Consider the following 20,012-nt stretch of genomic DNA (forward strand, 5'->3'; position numbering starts at 1 on the left):
CTATTTAATTCTGCCTTCTTGAACTCCAAACGTTGGATGGGCTTTTTGTTGTATTTTTTCTACCAATTTTCTTTTTGAATGGATTTTCTGTTGTTAAGCAGTCGCCTTTATCCATATAGCGACTTCCAACAAAAAATAACAATAAACATTACATTAACATCATAATAATTGACAAATAATAAGTCGTAATAGCAACAATAACCATTTGCAAAAATGTAAAGTGAACTCATTAGTCCGAGATAGACGCCTCTGTTGAGTTATTTATGGCTTCAGCCGCTTCAATTAGTGACAAAGATATTCATGTTACCAAGAACGCGCAGCTCTTCTCTAGAACGCGCATCCGCCCCTGAAGTTTGCGCCTCTGTGTCCGAGCAGGTGGAACTGCGCCTGGATTAAAGACCGGACATCAAAACATACATCTTAAAAAGGTAATGATCGTCAATGAAGGTCGAAAAGTTACTAGGTGATCATGTTTGGATTTGCATTGATTAGCCCATCAATCTGAGTAAAGATTCTCTCAACTTGGCACTTGCCAACTGTTCAGGAAGTTGCAGGCTACCGTTATTCTGATTCTTGGTATTAGGCTAATAACAAAAACGCACTTTTTGGCATTTAAACTATTTGGATTATTTTCAGTAGGCCTATCTTTCTTTCAGACAGTAAATTGCGAATGGAGTAGGATTGGCTCTTGAAAGTTTCAATAGGCTATAAAATGTTTATTGAGGAAGTAACCTGTCAGTAAGCCTCATACAATGCTAAATTGTTCTTGCGAAAGAAAACTAAGCAGACTGTGACACTGACTGCAGAGCGGCTCATTGTGTTGACAATAATAGTTATTTTTGACATATGTAGCCTAGTTGTAATTGATGTAATTTATCATCTCCATACAGAGAGGCGTGGTTGTGGAATAGCTCACTTGAGAAGCAAAACAACGAGGTAGCATTACAGGATATTTTCGTCATATTGTAGCGTGTCGTTTTAGCCTATGTGATATTTGCGAATATGCATGCGTGACACATATAGCACTCTCTAATTTCCTTTGTCTGACCTGACGATAAGATGACAGAGTTTAATGCGGCCTCGTTGTTTCAGTATCCAAAAATAGCTGGGCCGCACTTCAGAAAAGGGAAGAGACGTTATGGCCATATTATTTCTTGAGTTACTGTTAAGTTGTAAGAATTTTACTGCTGCAACCACCTATGCAATTTTTCGCAAAAAAGTATGAAGCACATTACACAAAAAATAAAATAAGAACCTTGGTCCATCAGTAGGCCTATGTTGTAGGCCTAGGTATGTCAATTGAGCAAGGTGTGTGTGAGAAACTAAAATGTGGCATTGTTTGAATGTTGATTTGTACACAGATGTGGAAATCAGTAGTTGGACATAATGTGTCCATGAAGGTGGCATCGGAGGGAGATGACTGGGAGACGGATCCGGATTTTGAGGTATGCAGAGCAGAAGCGTGTTTGCAATGCACTCTTTTACCTTCTCTCACCCATGTAGCACTGTAGAGATGTCATTTTTAGTAAGTCAAAGGCTCACCATTCATTCCCATATCAAATTTGATGAGGTGTGTGTGTGTGTGTGTGTGTGTGTGTCAGAATGATGTATCTGAGCAGGAGCAGAGATGGGGGGCCAAGAGCATAGAAGGCTCTGGTCGGAAAGAACACATCAGGTACCGATTATAGTTTATCCCAACATAAAGAATGTTTATTCCACAGTTATGCAGTTTGTTATATAATACACTTGTTTGGGATAACAACAACTGGTATAAATGAAGTGTTGAAATCAAACCACTGCGGGGGCAACGTCACAGCAGAAACAGGAAAGGGAAGTTGAAATATCACTCACATCTCTAGTTGTATTACCAAATATGGAGCACTGAAAGTATCAGTGGCTGTGTCAGGCTGAATGTTGCTGTGTAAGTTCTTTACTCATTTCAGCTGGTAGAGATGGAACAGGCACACAACCGCTAAAGGTGTTGGCCAATATTGATGTGATACCATGGAGATTGAGGAACGTTTTTGCTGCTGCGTCTATTTGAGTTTTTTTAACATGTACAGTTAATAAACTTACAAGAACTGACCATGGGATATTTTCTCATACTGTTGCTACTTTAAAAATATCAATATGGAACATTTTTAAGGTCAAACATGAACACCAGATTTGTACAGTAGAGCCTTGGTTGCATGTTATATGGACAACTAGTCTAGGGGCAGACATAACTTATAACAACAGTGATCCATACTTTAGTATTTCTGCACAGGGTTTTGAGTTAGCTATATCTTGTAACCATTTATGAGATTCCAGATCCAGTCTAACAGCCATAACAACACCGTTTCCACTCTAAAACTCTACTGATACGCCTCAGATGGCTTTTGCCTTGCCGGTTTACTCAGTGGATCCCTTGATGTTTTTGTCTGTAGTGTGGCAGAGCTGAGACAGAACGTGTCTCGGGAGCATGAGGTAGTGAAGAAGAAGGAACTGGAACAGGGTCCGAAAGCCTCGTACGGCTATGGTGGAAAATTCGGAGTGGAGAATGACCGCATGGACAAGGTCAGACCAGTCCAGAGTTGTTAAAGTAGAAAACCACACTCTCAAGCGTTTGCTATTAATAAGTCTTTGTCTCAATAAAGAAACACATTTCGGACCAAGGCCATTATCAGCGTGATGGCCACTGATGATGGCCTAGGGTCGAAATGCATTTCTTTGTTGAGGCATGGTCCAATAATGACAAATGAGGAGCAAACGCTTGAGAGTGTGATTTTTCTAGTTTATTTTAAAGTCCTTTTTCTAACTCGCACCCAAAGAAAGACTAATTTATTTTTGGAGGAGAGCGTGTCTGTTCCGGTGAGTCAAGAGTTGTTCCAACTGTGTCATTACCCAGGTGGCAGTGGGGCACAGCTATGTGGCAGACGTGGAGCAGCACTCTTCCCAGACCGACGCAGCGCGAGGCTTTGGCGGGAAGTTTGGAGTGCAGAAGGAGCGGGTGGATAAGGTGACCCTCTTCTCATTGTGTCTGTTCATCTACTACAGTGTGGCCAATAAGATGGGTCATGTTGTCAGGGATACCTGCAATGGGTTATGGAGTGAAATGTTCATTATCCGTCTCTGTTGTTTTCAGTCAGCCATGGGTTATGACTACAAAGCAGAGGTGAAGGAACATGCGTCACAAAAAGGTATTTTTCATTTTCTTTTCATTTCATTTCATTTATTGTACAGCTATAATAAACATCTATAATGTACAGCTATATTTGTAGTTACCCAAGTGAACCCACTGAATTTCCTAACTGGTCATGAGAATTGAGAATTTCCATGATTGTTTGTTACATTTGGTTGGCTTTCACACCAATTAAAGAAAACACGTCAGTGTTTTTAAGGAACCAAATGTAACAAACAATCAAGGAAATGGATGCATTTAACTTCACAGACTCAATTTCAAGATGACTTTGGGTATTGTGCCTTCACAATCTGCAAGTGAAAAAGTCATTAGGCTCTTTGCCCGTGATATTAGTCCTATTGTCATTGATATACTAGCAGAATTCCTCCCTATGATAAGAATTTGTCATATTGCAATATTAATGATACAGGTGATGGCAAGATGGTCAGCTCACATGTAGAATGAGAACAAAGATGACTGAACTGTAGATGAGAAACATGAGTTGAGAAATGAGTCCCAGCTGTGCAAAGGACCAAGTTACTTTGCACGGCTGACTTGTGGTTGAAAAAAAAAAGTTGTTTATAGTACTATTTTCACATCGCCATTTATATTGTTATTGCCATAAATATCATGACATTATCGTGATATAGTTTTACCATCCCTGGATGTTACATGTTTTAAAGGCATCCTTTGTTAGTTTTTCTCCTTGCAACTTTGCTCTACCCCGACCCTGCACTGGTGTAGTCTACGTGATATGCAGGACTACGTAGTATACCCACTTAGAAAGCATCACCATCTCAGTATACCCACTTAAAAATTGCTTAAAAATGTATTAACATGGGGTTGATCACAGTACGCACTACAGCTAACTATTACATCACAGTACATCCACTACAGCTAACTAGACTACACCACTGCGACCCTGAGAATAACAAACTGCTTTACAGCAATCGTGCACTAGCCTATACTGTTTGGTGCAATATTACCTTGTCAGTGGACATGGCTCTTCGGTCATTATATGCCAGTATCCACATGTACTGTGTCCAAGAGGAAAGGTGCAAACCATGACCCGCATCTGTAGGAGTAGCCCAGTAACAAAAAAAAAAAAAAACTGAATCTGCATTGGATACATTTAACTATGTGATGTTTTTTACATGTTTCTGCTCCACTCAGACTATGCCAAGGGCTTTGGAGGAAAGTACGGTGTTGAGAAAGAGAAGATGGACAGAGCTGCAATGGGTTACGAATATAAAGGACAGACAGAGAAACACCAGTCCCAGAAAGGTGACCTCATAGTCTGTGCCTTAAGCAGCCTGTTTAGTGTTCCCCGTGTGAAGTACAGTGGAGGACTGTTTTTTAAAACAGATGGGTTTGGTTTCTGGTAAATGGATTAAACCTAGGACTAGTCTAGGAGTAAAAGAGAACATCAATGAACAACAACATTGAAAAAAGCTTTTAGTCTAGGACTAGGCTTAGAGCCCTGGGGCCTCATTTATAAAGCGTTCTTACGCACAGATTTGATCTTAGACCGTGCGTACGCTCAAATCCATGCCAATGCTCAGATTTATAAAAAACGTCTTTGACGTGGAAAAGTGCTTATCTCCACGTCAGGTTCAAACTTGACGTACGACCATTTCCTTGTGGTAATGCCGGGGTACTGCAAGTAATCTGAGGTCTAAGTGCGATGCATTTTCAAAATTCCAAGACCAACGATCTCATGTCTTTCTTTGCCATATGCATGATCAATATCAGAAGATTTTGAGAGAGTTTTTGGACGCAGCTTAATGTTTCATGGTTTGGCATAAAACTGAAAAACTGAAAAAACGTATAGCTTACTTATTTCATAATATCTAAAAAACACCAAGACCTACGATGGAATGATTGAAACATTCTTACAGGTGATCTAGTATATTTGGTGTTCTCACCAATCTAATATCGACCATAAAATGTCCAATTGCCCTCGTTTAGGAGAGGAAAAGTACATTTGTGCCAGGGATGTAGTGGTAAAATAAGAGGTGGGTGAACTATGAAATCTGCGATCTCAGTGAGGTGGACTGCGCCATGCGGTATTGGATTTTTAAAAAAGACATTCGAACATGTTTGATAATGGTGGAGGTTATTATGCAGTATTGGAAATAGGCCTATAGGATAGTATTGGATAATACAGTTTTGAATGTTAAAAGTGAATAAACTCTTTTTGAGGTGGATAAACTCTAATAAGAGGTGGGTAGGCCTAAACTCTATTTCTGAAATGTCAGAGGTAGATAAACTGTGTTTACTGCACTAGCCTCCACTACATCCTAATTTGCTCACAGGCCTTCCCAGCTTCAGAACAGAAAGGTAATATTTGAATGTAAGCTATACAATGTAGGCTATATATGATATAAAATATCTATAGCCTACATTGTATAGCACAAACAAAGAAACATAAGTTATCCCTCTGAAAGCAGGGCATCTTCATATTTAGTGTTAAGGGCCGAGTTGTGTAAAGAGGTGCAGAGCCGCACCTGTTTGTTTTTTGAATGGCAGTGCCCAAGATTAGATGACAATACGTGAGTTGAATAATGTAGGCTAAAATATGAATGAATTCTGCAATCTCGGTGAGGTGGACTGCTCCATGCGGTATCGGATTTTTAATTGAATTCTGCGATCTCAGTGAGGTGGACTGCGCCATGCGGTATCGGATTTTTAAAAAAGACATTCGAACATGTTTGATAATGGTGGAGGTTATTATGCAGTATTGGAAATAGGCCTATAGGATAGTATTGGATAATACAGTTTTGAATGTTAAAAGTGAATAAACTCTTTTGAGAGGTGGATAAACTCTAATAAGAGGTGGGTAGGCCTAAACTCTATTTCTGAAATGTCAGAGGTAGATAAACTGTGTTTACTCGCAATTAGCCTCCACTACATCCTAATTTGCGCTCACAGGCCTTCCCAGCTTCGTAACAGAAAGGTAATATTTGAATGTAAGCTATACAATGTAGGCTATATATGATATAAAATATCTATAGCCTACATTGTATAGCACTACAAAGAAACATAAGTTATCCTCTGAAAGCAGGGCATCTTCATATTTAGTGTTGCGTCGGAGTTGTGTAAAGAGGTGCAGAGCGCGCACCTGTTTGTTTTTTTGAATGGCAGTGCCCAAGATTAGATGACAATACGTGAGTTGAATAATGTAGGCTAAAATATGAATGAATTCTGCAATCTCGGTGAGGTGGACTGCTCCATGCGGTATCGGATTTTTAAAAAGGGCATTCAGAACATGTTTAAAATATAATAGACACTTCAGCGGAAATGCATTGATATTTTAAACAGAAATCATACATCATATTTGTACTATCATACTCATTTTTGTTCAATTGAACAAGTTTTACTTCAACTCTTTCCCCTTTTGTTGATAAGAGAAACCACCTTCACTGCCAGTTTGCATACATTTAAACAAACAAACAAACAAACAAACACACACACAGCATGTGAGCAACAACTACATCATATTTACACTATTTTTTTTCAACAATTATTTTTACAATGGTCTGATTTGGAATGGTCTTTGAATCACCGTCTTGCTTCCAGTTACAAAAGTCTGATTCTGATTTGAAGACAGACGATGGGGAATTTGGAAGCGAAAAAATTATGGAAGGGGTAGCAAAACACTAAATATGGAATACTCCAACCATTTGAAGTCTTTGTATTAGAAGTCATTTAGTGGCCTCTTCCTATTTCCATGCTGTATCTTGCGGAATACCTTTGGTTGCACAGAACCAGCTGCTCTATAATGGGAAATGTCTGGAGTAACTTAATTGTTATTAACTTTCATAACCCACTGTCAACCTTTTTACTTTTTTAACACCTACCTTTAATGTCATGATTACATTATATTAGTGGTGTGTAAGTCTAGGTGCCTTTCACTTTAAGAAGGAGAGTAACTTGTGTCCTTGTCTGTAGTAGGCTATTATTTGGAAATGAGATGTGCATGAGGATGTAAGTCAGGATGTTTGCTGTTTGATTAATTAAAATAAATATTGAAAAAACAAACAACTTGAAGAGAACCTGTCTTGGATCGCAGGAGTGTCATGCAATGTTAATTTCTGGTGAGCACTTGACAAACAAACATGGCGTGAGCTTACTGATGGCTAGAAGCAGGGGGTGAAAAGCCAGCAGTTGAAAACATTCAGGGCTTATCCCATAGAATCTAAACAGCACTGTCAACATGGCGTTTCTAAAATAAATGACAAAATATGCTCACTATAGTGGCAACAGGAAATAGCATCGTACCATTAGGAGTAGCTATGCTTAGTGACTCTGGTGGTTCTGAAGACTGTGGGTTAAAGTCACCAGCTCCAATCTGAGCCTACGCCATCCCAGTCTGTAGGTTAAACACAAATGTGTGTCACAAAATCCATACTTGTATCCATCCTCTGGCATCTTCATATTTAGTGTTGCGTCGGAGTTGCGTAAAGAGGTGCAGAGCGCGCACCTGTTTGCTTTTTTGGACTGGCAGTGCCCAAGATCAGATGACAATACGTGAGTTGGATAATGTAGGCTAAAATATAAAGGTAGGCTTAAAGCAAACAATAAAGGACAATGTTTAAGCCATTGGACATTATTGAAAGAAAACGATAGCAAAGAAATGCAGAATGAATGAATAATGACCGGCCGAACTAGGCTACTTTTTTCAGCAAAAACATAGCCTACCCTAAAAGAAACGTTAAGCCTACATGACATATTACGCTTAATTTAGTCCTCTGTTTTGTAGACTAAATCAGCATATTACCTTGGGTCATACTGGAAACGTACAGTAGCCTACTGTACCATAGCGTACAGGATTATGCTGTAGGCCTAGGTCTTTCCTTCATAAGGTAGGCCTACCCAATTTTTTTTCTACAAAGTAGGCCTAAACATAGGCTACTAAATGTTGATTATTCACATTACTGCAAGCAAAAGGAATGAAAGCGAGCAGAGGACAATGGACATGGATGCATACGATCTCTTTCCAGAAAGCTTTGCTGAAAAAAACATAATTAGTTAAGCTATTTGAACTGACGCATATAGGCTAGTTAACATCAGATGGCATAGGCTAGGCCTATACAATGTTTTCAATATATAATTTTACATAGGCTACAGCTTTTAGGCCATTGATTTCATTAAAACATATGCTAATGATATTGATGAGGGGTTTACAAAGGCGGGAGACCTAAAACCATCCGCTCTTGCACAAGTTGGCGTTCATTTGTGATTTATAATGGGCACATCTGGAAGGGTGGCATACGCACGTTTTTTTTGTGCGTACGTTCGTGTTCTCTGAATCACACGTACGATCATTTCAGAAATGATCTAAGATCAAATAAAGGATGGTTTCTACGCAACACTTTTATAAATGAGGCCCCTGTTATAGTCCTGCGTCGGTGTCCCCGTGCACACGGCGCGTGATAAGAATTGCATCATCAGTGCGGCCTTATGGGCGGTGTCATGTGCATCCCAACAATTGTGCTCAGAGGAGCTACCACCTCTTTAATCCATGTACGGCAAACCAACACTTAAGGTTTAGTATGGGTTATCCCAAGACAACAACTGTGCCCTGAATGAACTGTGATTTTTAAAACCTTGCCTAACTACCTTACATTTTTGTTGTTGGCTTCTCTTAGATTACTCTAAGGGCTTTGGGGGGAAGTATGGCGTGGAGAAAGAGAAAGTGGACAAAGCTGCTTTGGGTTATGATTACAAAGGAGAGACAGAGAAACACCAGTCTCAAAAAGGTGCGATACTCTCTGAAGGCTCCATTTACTTGCTGAATGGATATGTCTGATCATGCATCATGTCCGCCAACTTCACACATGCCAGCTATGTGAATTTTAGTAACAATTTGAGTTTTGTGGGAAGAAACTGATAAGACTTCATTTGTTCTAAATATAAATATAGAGTGGAAAGTTTTACTTTTAAATATGGAGACATTTAATCATCATAAATCAAAAAATATAAAACACAAAATACAGTGAATACAAGTGATTACTTTCCTTCTATCATGCGTAGATTACTCCAAGGGATTTGGTGGCAAGTATGGAGTGGAGAAGGAGAAGGTCGACAAAGCAGCTTTGGGTTACGACTACAAGGCACAGACAGAAATGCACCAGTCTCAGAAAGGTAATGGTGAAAAATCCAAAAGCATATTTGCATTTTCCCCTATTCTGAAGATATGACCAAAAACATTTTTGACTACATGTTAATGCATAAAACCTTCCAGTACCATAATACAATTAATAGTACAATTATCAATATCATGATATTGATAATATATTATATGATTGTTAAAATGCTTGACTCTTATATCACACTCAGATTATGCCAAAGGCTTTGGAGGCCGTTATGGCGTGGAAACAGATCGCATGGATAAGGTAGTGCACAACCAGAGTGGCTTGGTGACTGATAAACATGATAAACCCCATCTTTTACACTGGCCTCTTACTGCTGTACAGTTTATAATCAATGCATTTCCATGATCACTATTTGCTGCAGAGCGCATCCACTTTCACTGAAATGGAATCTCCAACTTCGGCCTATGAGAAGACACAGCCTCTGGAAGCCTGTAAGTCCCATATTGCTAAATGCTGCCATCATGTGGAGGAATAGTGTAAAGCAAGCTCTGGCATTTTAAAAGTTTGCTCTGTGATTGACTGTATCTGATGTGTTCCTAACCAGATATACCAGCAAATATTAAGTAGACTATTACTATGTTATTGTACAATGACGGTAAATATATCTTGACAACCTTTAACAATGCACAAATGTTACCATTATCATGATTTGGAGGACCACTGAATACTTGTTTCTCACATGTAATATAAATATATTTACATTTAGAGGATGCTTATCTCCAAATCTGTTTACAGTTATTGTATACTGGGATTTAACCACCTCTATGTCAGGTTCTATTAATTAACAGGATCTGTCCACTGTTTAGGCAGTTAGGGGAGTAGATTTGTGGGGCCAATATATTAAAACTAGGGATCTATATTAACTACTACATCAGTTCTTTGAGTCTAGTGCATCTTGCTAGATTCCTTAAGATATTTTGTGTAGCCTACATTATTACCCCTATGCTTTCTGCACTGCAGAGAATGAGGTGGTCATTCTAGGTGTGCTTCCGATGTTTTCTAGCCACATCCAGTGCTGGAGCAGGGAACTTGAAGGCCCGTTTTGAGAACATGGCCCGTGTGTCGGACGAGGAGAACCGTAAGAAGGCCGAGGAGGAGAGGGCCAGGAGACAGGCTAGAGAGAAGAGGGAGCAGGAGGAGGCCAAACGCAGACAACAGGTACAGTACATAACACCTACAGACATAATCCTGTGTGAGATAGATAGACCATCGCTATTTGATAGTATTTTGTATATGATGAAGGTACATATATTTTTTACGTATAAGATACTGTATAATATACTGTATAATATATGATATAAAGATACTGTATAATTCTATGATATAAACTTTAATATGGGACAATTTGACTTGGACTTCACAAAGCTTGACCCAAGAACATAGACATACAACACCAACAACATAGACATGACAAAGGGCACATAAGCACAAGGAATTTCAATTATACACAGGAGAGCTGTTTAATTCCTCGTGCCATAGGTAGGGGATTTCACACAGTGGGCAATCTACAACCAAGCCTATTTACTGGCAAAACCAAAATCACAAATCACTAACAACAAACAAAACAACAGAACAGCCTTCAAGAGCATTTTACTTGGGTTATCAAGCAGGCACCTTGATAGGCGTTTCATTGAAATAGGCCCACGACACCTCCAGACGGCTCAACAGTGGTATCTGGCATCTCAGACTCCCCTCCACGCTCTACCAATAAATTACAACAACGAACCCAACCAGACAATGCAAAACCACCAACAAAACAACCTCTGTGCATAACAAATAGGTTTCACTAGCAAGTACTTGTAAACAAACCTCTTAGTTATGTCGTATACTGTAAGTTGGACCAGATGATAACTATGACCACTCAATCCCTTATTTCTTTTGCCAACCAGGAACAGATGAGTAGGGAAGAGATAGAGCCGGAACCAGAGGAACAGAGGCCCCCATCCCTCCCTGAGGGCAGGAAGCCCCCTCAGGTGACCAGGGATCTGCCTACACCCCCTCAGGTTAAGAGGGATCTGCCTACACCCCCTCAGGTTAAGAGGGATCTACCTGCACCCCCTCAGGTTACCAGGGATCTGCCTGCACCCCCTCAGGTTACCAGGGATCTGCCTGCACCACCTCAGGTTACCAGGGATCTGCCTGCACCACCTCAGGTGACCAGGGCTTTGCCTGAAACCCCCAGAGATGAGCCTGAACCAGTGGAACAAGTAATGGATCCCAAATATTACTATCTACTTAATATATACTTAATATTATGAGTCAAAAGATGTAACAACAATGGGGTGGAAAAACTATAATATACGTATTAATTGTAATTATTAGTAAATAATAAATATTAGTAAATATGTAACAAGTGAATCACAACATATGTGTTTGCACACGGAAAAATGCTACCCCTGCCCCAACTCCATCTTTTACACAATGTCACACTTTTCTTATGAGCATCACTGTCTCATCAGAAATATAAATGTCACACCAATATTTAACAGAATAAGTAGTACATGAAAAGCAACTTAGGTCTTTTTTGGGGGGCTCTGACTAAACCTAAACCTCACAGGAAGACGATCCGGAGTACGAGGAGCCTCCATGTCTGCCCCCTCGTTCGATGGACCTGCTAGACGACGTGGAACCGGAACCGGAACCAGAACCGGAGGACGAGTATGAGGACATCGGGGTTCCCGAGGCCCCAGGTCAGCTCTTAGCCAGATTGAACCAGCTACTTTAGTTTGACATTACAGTAGTTAGGCTATTATAGATTTTGTTTAATTTTTGCTTAATTCAGTAAGTGATCCGATTTCACTGTAAGGTCCTACCCTCTAGGTGCTAGTCACCACATCTATATGAGATATTGTGCACCAGGAGGGATTTGTACTCAATGATCCTCCCAATATTCACATCTTGATCAAGTGATTTATAAACCTTAGACAGTACTCATTTGTGATTTTATATCCAGAACCGGAGGACGAGTATGAGGACATCGGGGTTCCTGCGGCCCCAGGTCAGCTCTTAACAAGATTGAACCAGCTACTTTAGTTTGACATTAGTTTGGCTATTATTTTTGTTTTGCACATCACATCTTGATCAAGTGATTTATAAACCTTAGACGGTACTCATTTGTGACTTTATACCCGTCTTACAGCTGATGATAATGAATATGAAGAACTGCCTGCTGGAACAACAGCCGTTGCCCTTTATGACTATGAAGGCCGTGAGTATTTCTCCAGAAATCTATTTATTGTCCCAATCACAAAAATATTTGAGTTCGCTCAGACAGCCTAATGATGAGTATGGTATCTTCAGAGGCAGTCAGAAAAGTGTATTAAAATGGTGGTTCACCAGTGGAACTGATCCAAATGATTTAATCACAATCTCTCCTCCTGCAGAGGACGACGATGAGATTTCATTTGATCCAGATGACATCATCACAAACATTGAGATGGTGGATGAATCGTGGTGGAAAGGCACCTGCCATGGGCGCACTGGCCTCTTCCCAGCCTCCTATGTGCAGCAAAAATGAACTCTACCCTGCCTTCGCCTTCAGAATAACATCATTACTAATGATTAATGCATTTACCTTACTAGATACTAGAGTGCACGAATAAAAGCCAAAATGGGCCATTAATGTTTTACGCTGCAGGTCAGGTAATGTTATCGACTGCTGAGGACCAAAACAGTTCTTTGTGTCAAGATTTGTTTTTGCAGTCTACCCTATGTTACATTATCTCTGTATACTTTCAATATACTGGTTCTCATATGAATATATGACTCAATTTAAAATTACATTTTTGTAAATAAGAATTACACTTTGTTTGCAATCATTACTTTTCAACTATAGATAAAATGTCATAAACATATAATATAATACATAGAAAAATGTTCAACTGTTTAATGATCCATCCAACATACTGAATTTTAAGGTCCAAAAAAGTGTTATCACAATCAGTGATAACCATATCAAGTGTTATAGTGAGGCTGTGTGTGTACAGTGATCTTATTACAGAAGTGTTACCAACGCAAAAATACATCTTGAAATAAGTGACTGTCGCAAGTGGACAATCTCAAGCAGATACAGTTCTCTTTGATTCAGAGAACATAATGGAATAGAATGTTCAGACTAATATATTTCTCACATTACAATCAATTCAATGTAAATTCTTACAAAATATTTTACATTAAGAGGGCACACAGAGGTAACATTTAACATTTCGATCAACTTGAAAAAAACCATCTCCGTTTCCCAGAGCACTCTCAGACTCTCATTCTCAATGGGCCGATGATGCAAGACAGTCTCTACCACGCCAACTTCTTGTGCTTCTTGGAGTTTCCTGGTTTCTTGGGATTTCGTTTGGCCTTCTGTTTTTTCATCTGTCGTTGACTCATCCATGTTGGGTACTGTCCGTGTTCATTGAGAAGGGTTTTCTTGTTGAGCTTGCCATCCAGGTCCATTTGACCTGCGCCATCTGAAGGTAAATCAGTAATGTAAATAAAAACAAACTACAAAAGAACCTGCCCAGTGATCATGAAATGTACATGCTGAAATATTCCTGTCACAGTCTATTTAGTTTTTAGTAAAGTCTCTGCTTCTGAAGTACATCCCAAAAACTTCCAATAGGGTTGTCTAGACTCTGGTGGCCAATTCCTGTGTGAAAATGATTCCTTATCCTCCCTGAACCACACCTCACAGTCTGACACTATTATGGGATATACCTGTGCCATCAGGGAAGGAAAGACTCAAGCAACACCCAATCATATCACTGCCTACAGAGGCTTGTACAGTGGGCACTATGGATGGGTGCAATTCCACACACGCACACACAAGACGACAAGAACTCATAAGACTGGAACTAAACAGCTATGTGGCCAAACGAGGCCCACTTTCTGGTTAGGCTAATAATGAAGGCTTTAAGATTAGACTTGCAATGGTGACAGATCAGATTTGAAAGAACTAGCATGAAGGGATACACCCATCATGGATAGTTTCCTCTGTGGAAACATCTGTATGGGATCTGCCTCACTTGGTCGTCGAGTCTCAGCAACTTCATGTGGCCACTGGCCATCAAATGAAACCAGATGACAACCTGAATGTACTGAATTATCAATATCAATCCCCAGTTGTCAGAGTAATTACATTCAAAAACATACCTTCATATTACATCACAATTTATTAATGAACGAAGTTTAAAAATAAAAACACAATATATCAGAGGAATCCGAATTGTGTAGAATACATGGATTTCTATGGAATGTCACGAAAACATGCGTGCGCAACCAAGAGGCAGAAAGCACCATAGAACAGCATAGAGCAATGCAAAAGAGCAAAAGAATAAAATTAGTTTTTGTGCTGAAAACTGCACCAATTCGAAATCACGATGGTTAGAGTATGTTAAATATGTTCAATATCCCTAACGGAATGCATGTCTTTGCCAAAAATGACAAAATACGATGTTATATTAATAATCCAAATGAACGTCAAACTTTGAAATATAGTCTGAAATGAGATGTTATCATTGAGACAACAGGGATATACACAAAAATCAGATTGTAGCTTACAGCAGCCGACTATTTAGGTTAAGTGTATAACGTTGTGGACGGCCACCAAGCGTGTGGCCGTCCACAAACCCATGTATAATTATTAAGAAAAAACAAGATTTTTACCGTAATTTACTGGTAAATTAAATATTTCATGGCGCTATTGCGCTGCACGGCCACCAGATGACGCCATTTCACTCCTTGCTTTTCCATCCAAAAAAGGCACGAAGTGCAGTGAAATGCCGCCATCTAGTGGCTTGAAATATGTAATGTAACCCATAACATTTATTAGAAAAGAAGCGACCGTCGAATAATCTTGTACTTCCTTGTCAATTATTCGTGTAATCCATCTGATATATTGTGTTTTTCTTTTTAAACTTCGTTCCTTTATAAATTGTGGAGTATCATTAAGGTACGTTTTGGAATTCAATTACTCTGACATTCGACATTAAACGACCACAAATTTAGGCAATGGGTACAGTCTTAGGGGCTGACACTTTGCATAACATTTCTCATCACTGCTTAATCCAAATTATCGTATTCCTGCTCTATATATGTTGTACAAAAATGTAGTTTATTATCAAAGTGAAATGGTTGCTGGCATAAGTCAGCGCCGTTAGTTTACCACATAATTGACGTTTTGTTTACATGTGTTGAATGGAAGTCAATGGGAGCCGGAAATCGGTAACTAGTGGTGTCCAAAGATAATTTCTCCGGATAGCATGACGGCGGTGACTACGCAGTAGTTCGACTTTCCTGCCGTCTATATAATATCTCGAGAAAAAATAATGAAACTCTGGATGGAAATAACATGTATTATGTTCGTTGCATTGGGTTGAGAACACTGCTACGAAAGATGTCCGTAACTCACCTTCTCCCTCCATGTCTACCTCTCCTGGCTTTCCCTTCAGCTTCTCCGCTGGCACTACTGTGGAGATCTCCGATATGTCTTTCATAGTGATTTCACCCTTCCCTTCGTGGCCCAAGGCCGCTTTGAGCCTTGTCAGTTCTTTAGGTGCATTCTTCTTTCTTTTCTCAGCACGCATTTTTCTCTTCCACTTGCTCCGTAAACTCTTCGCCATTGCTGGAAACCTAACTATGCATGACCACAACAAAAAATATAATTTAGGTAACTAGAACTTCATTGACAACCATCATTAGAGTTCAGAACCTTTGACGTAAATGATTAAATTGTCAAGTGGGCTAGTATTATGTTAGACCTATTTTAATAGGCTACTAGTTAGCAAAAGCTCACTGATGACAATATCGACCTTATCAATAGCTAACATTAGCTAGCACTAACATAGCCATTGTGGCACCAACTACTAACATACGGCCAAACGTTACTTGATTCAAGTGAAGTCCATTACGAGTCTATTGGACACAAACTTGCGAATATTAATTTTCAGACAACTCACCCGCTGTTGTGAAATAGATATCTGAATTCAACGCATGTCTCCCAGAGCCCATGTACAGCTTTCCACGTGGTGTTAATTACGACAGCCGTAAATTGCGTCGGACCATGTGATATGTGATATTCCACAACAGGATCGGCAGATGGCGACACCACTCAAAATAGGGGAATATTGTATCACTATGAAACTTCTCCAGTTGATTAGTGACATCATACCAAAGAAAAAATGTATGATAAGTTTTTGAGATTTTATGTTTATAAATGCAAATTAGGCATTTATTCATAAAATGTACCATAATTTGCATATATTGCAAATCACACAATCGGAAAATTGGATCTAGCCAGATTAAAAATGTATTGTTTCATTATGTTGAGACAATACAGAAAGACAAAATGAAAGAAGGGACTGTGGCTATGTTTCTCTATCCCATAGAAAATACTATTTAGAGTCAGATGTTTTGGTATAAAATGTAGAAAATATCAGGCTATTGAAAATATATCAACATAACTTCTCCCTAATCAAAATATAGATAAGAAGAAATCTGTAATTAATAGTTTAGGTGTTACTGAAGTGGATATCTCTCCTCCACAGTAGCCTACAGGAACCTAATTTTGAGAAAACACGGGTTCTAGATCTCCCACTAGTTTCGCAGAGTAGGCTATACCTTGCTGCTTGAGCCCTTCCCCTGACACTTGTGCATGTAGGCCTACATTTGTTTTGGAGCCGAAGGACTAGTAATAGGCAAAACAATCTCCAAAGAGCCATATATACCGAACACGTAATGTTTCACGATTGTTGCGAGATGTCACTGGGGTGCCTACAGCCAAATTGCAAGGCTGGTTCTTTGCCTGCAGGGCGATGCCAGCAATGCGAATGCTAATGACTTTGAAGCTGTTGTATTAAAGTAAAAAAATAGGACGCCTTTAACCTTTATCTCCCCTTAGGATGAAACTTTTGCTTTCTATTTACCGTATTTTCCAGACTATAAATCACACTTTTTTCATAGTTTGGCTGGTCCTGCGACTTATAGTCAGGTGCAACTTATATATGAAAATGTTCATTTATATTAACTGACATGAACCCTACAAGAAACATTACCGTCTACAGTCGCGAGAGGGCGCTCTATAGGCTTGTGGCAATGGTTCCCAAACTTTTAACAGGCATGTACCCCCTGAGACAAATGATCTTCCGGAGTACCCCCAACACCACCAATTGTTAACAAGTTTTTTTAAAATTGTTTTATTAATATTTATTTTTATCAATTTTGTCGAGAATAGTGAATAGGATCATAAACATATTATACAAATCTCATCAATAGTCAACATATGATAGGCCTACAAATGTGCTGAATATAATGATTTTAAATAGATCTGCATGTAATCTCACACACAATCGTCTTGTTGAATGCAGTGATCTTATCTGCTAGGTGATTGTCTTTGCCTTGTAACTGGAGATTTAACTCATTCAGCTTTCCAAATATATCGCTAAGATAGGCCAGCTTCGTCAAGAAATGTTCATTAGTGAACGTGCTTGCAGATTCAAACATGCGCTCTTCCTCCAAGAAGAGGCGACTCGGAGCTCAAACACGTGACAGCACTTTACCTCAGGAAAGCCACCTTGCCTTGCTGTACAGTACAGCCTTTTGGTCAGCTCCCATCTCCTCTCAAAGTGCGGAGAATAGACATGCTTTTAAGGGCCAGGTCTTGATGAAATTCACCACTCTCACAACCTCGTTCAAAAGCTCATTCAGGTCGGGACTAACTAAGCTGCCTTGACACGAGCGCTTCCCTATGAATAACACAGTGCGTCCATTGCGCATCGGGTGCTACCTGGACCTAGGCTACAGATAAAAAAATAAATAAAAAAACTCCTGTTTTTCACATCAGTTCGCGCCCCACCTGGCATGTTTCCACGACCCACAGTTTGAGAAACGCTGTTTTACCCTCTCTGGTCTGTTTTACCACTCTCCAATATTTTGTTAATGCGGAGAAAATAAGTTTTTAATGTGCAGTGCAAATGCGGAAGTTAAGTTACCAACGTGGGATAGAGAAAACGTTTGAAAAGGCATATGACTTAGATCTTTTTTCGCATACCCCCTGAAATCAGTTCACGTACCCTTGGGGGTACGCGTACCCCAAATTGACAACCGTGGGCTTATGGAATGAGATCAGGAGCTTGGCTTTTACTGTCTATGCTTGCGACAAGTCAGACATTTTTTCGGTGGGTTTGGGGGTGTCACCCCCAGGAAAATGTATTAAGTATTGTTATGTAAATGCACAAGTTCTGCATACTTTCAGTCAGTGCTTGCACTATGCGTGCAGACCTAAATCCTCAAATTATGGCCGGGATTCTATTTATAGCTCAGTTCACTCACTTCATTTTACTTTGTCTGGAGAGAGTCTGGGTAGTCTCCATTGGGAGATTTATGGGTATCATAATGGATATAGATTTTATGTTAACTTTTAACATAATTTGACCAGCCTAACCAATCATATTGATCAGGTATTCCACACTTGCCTAATCATTTATCAACACTGGAATTATTAATAAATGTTTTTTTTTCCATCTATGCATTTATTGATCTTAATGTTCAATCAATATATAATTCAAAATAAACTCATGGTTGAAAGGCTCTCTTTTTACTCCACATTTTCTAAAATTACATATTATTTCAACAACCCTTATACTGCTGCCTTCACTACAATGTGCCTATACTTGGTGTACAGAAGTTATTCTAGCATAACTGGATTTGAAATTATACTTTATACATAACCTGGAAATAGGCAAGATGATTTATGTGGCATGGTGTTGATAGCAGGTGTGTCTGTGTGTTTGGGATGAATGTGTTATTCATTTCAAGACAAAAACAAAGTGCTGCCTTATATTTTGCTTCTATCCTGATGGCCCCTTCAAATCATTGTGGCAGATTTGACATTTTAATTTGACATTTAATTTACCCTGACCTGGCTGGGTAATTAAATGTACCATAAGTACCAGGGCCGTAGTCACCATAGACATTGAGGGGGACGTCCCCCCAATATACGGACATAGAAAAATAAAGAAAGAAAAAAGCGCTATACAAGGCCTACAGGAAACCAACACGCATCTGAAATGTAATCAAACGTAAATAACGCACACAGTGACCTAGTAGTGATGGTTCCAGAGTAGCCTACACCCCTGAGTGGTTTGTCAAAAGCTTCCATTTACTGCACCCTACTGCGGTGAGGTAGGGCTGTCAACAATATCGCAAAAGCTACCGTTACAGTTTTCACAAAACCTTTTGGAAAGGTGTAGCACAGGCTAAGGAAATCCCATACATTTTTGGAGCCGATCAGACTCAAAAGGAACTTTGAAACATTTTCCATATTGTTTGTCCTTCATTTCTTTCACATGTCTTTCCACATAAATAATGCATTCATATGCTAGTAGTAATGCCAGAAATTACCGTTTAGGCTATAGGCCTCTTAGAAATGGTTGTTGCATTTTGCATATTATTTAGATGCGCTCTCAATCGCACATCCATGCAGGCAAAACGTAGGAATCAAATGTGGCGACGGTACACAAGTTGGAAAAAACGTGTACAACGCACTGGCGGTGACAGCCTACAGTTAATGTGAATCGCGGACAATAACCAAAGAAAGGAATTTGCACCTCCATTCACCAATTAAAGGCTGTAGTAGGCCTGGTGTTTCTACATGTTGGCACAAAATGTAATTTCTGCCAGAAGCCATAATGCAGGAGGTAACATGA

General features: G+C 39.5%; 2 protein-coding genes across 4 annotated transcripts; one reads left to right on the top strand and one right to left on the bottom strand.

Moving 5' to 3' along the window:
* The first annotated feature begins 341 nt into the window (after positions 1-341).
* Positions 342-13,116, top strand: hcls1 (hematopoietic cell-specific Lyn substrate 1). 2 transcript variants are annotated; one of them, XM_048268012.1, is made up of 17 exons: positions 342-428; positions 1,362-1,445; positions 1,602-1,675; positions 2,427-2,556; positions 2,888-2,998; positions 3,125-3,179; positions 4,334-4,444; positions 8,812-8,922; positions 9,197-9,307; positions 9,503-9,558; positions 9,680-9,749; positions 10,322-10,476; positions 11,208-11,525; positions 11,876-12,008; positions 12,272-12,316; positions 12,458-12,526; positions 12,702-13,116. In XM_048268012.1, the coding sequence occupies exons 2-17, from the start codon at positions 1,362-1,364 to the stop codon at positions 12,833-12,835; spliced, it is 1,767 nt and encodes a 588-aa protein (XP_048123969.1). In that variant the 5' UTR covers positions 342-428; the 3' UTR covers positions 12,836-13,116. The 2 variants fall into 2 exon arrangements, with proteins under 2 accessions (XP_048123969.1, XP_048123968.1); XM_048268011.1 differs by having other exon boundaries at positions 2,888-3,179.
* A 74-nt stretch (positions 13,117-13,190) lies between these two features.
* Positions 13,191-16,362, bottom strand: llph (LLP homolog, long-term synaptic facilitation factor). Of its 2 annotated transcripts, none has more exons than XM_048268024.1 (3): positions 16,266-16,362; positions 15,719-15,943; positions 13,191-13,778 (listed from the first exon to the last, which is right to left on the bottom strand). In XM_048268024.1, exons 1-3 carry the CDS (start codon positions 16,315-16,317, stop codon positions 13,609-13,611), a joined length of 447 nt encoding a protein of 148 aa, XP_048123981.1. In that variant the 5' UTR covers positions 16,318-16,362; the 3' UTR covers positions 13,191-13,608. The 2 variants fall into 2 exon arrangements, with proteins under 2 accessions (XP_048123981.1, XP_048123982.1); XM_048268025.1 differs by having other exon boundaries at positions 15,719-15,939; positions 16,266-16,353.
* Positions 16,363-20,012: the final 3,650 nt, after the last annotated feature.

The sequence above is a fragment of the Alosa alosa genome, chromosome 17 (assembly GCF_017589495.1).
Source record: "Alosa alosa isolate M-15738 ecotype Scorff River chromosome 17, AALO_Geno_1.1, whole genome shotgun sequence".
Classification (NCBI taxonomy): Eukaryota; Metazoa; Chordata; class Actinopteri; order Clupeiformes; family Clupeidae; genus Alosa; species Alosa alosa.

Coding starts and splice junctions, on each gene's coding strand:
- hcls1 (XM_048268011.1), top strand. CDS start 1,362: ATGTGGAAATCAGTAGTTGGACATAATGTGTCCATGAAGGTGGCATCG. Junction 1,446..1,601: donor AGACGGATCCGGATTTTGAG/GTATGCAGAGCA, acceptor TGTGTGTGTCAG/AATGATGTATCTGAGCAGGA. Junction 12,527..12,701: donor CCTTTATGACTATGAAGGCC/GTGAGTATTTCT, acceptor CTCCTCCTGCAG/AGGACGACGATGAGATTTCA.
- llph (XM_048268024.1), bottom strand. CDS start 16,317: ATGGGCTCTGGGAGACATGCGTTGAATTCAGATATCTATTTCACAACA. Junction 15,944..16,265: donor TATCTATTTCACAACAGCGG/GTGAGTTGTCTG, acceptor GGTCATGCATAG/TTAGGTTTCCAGCAATGGCG. Junction 13,779..15,718: donor GGTAGACATGGAGGGAGAAG/GTGAGTTACGGA, acceptor ATTTACCTTCAG/ATGGCGCAGGTCAAATGGAC.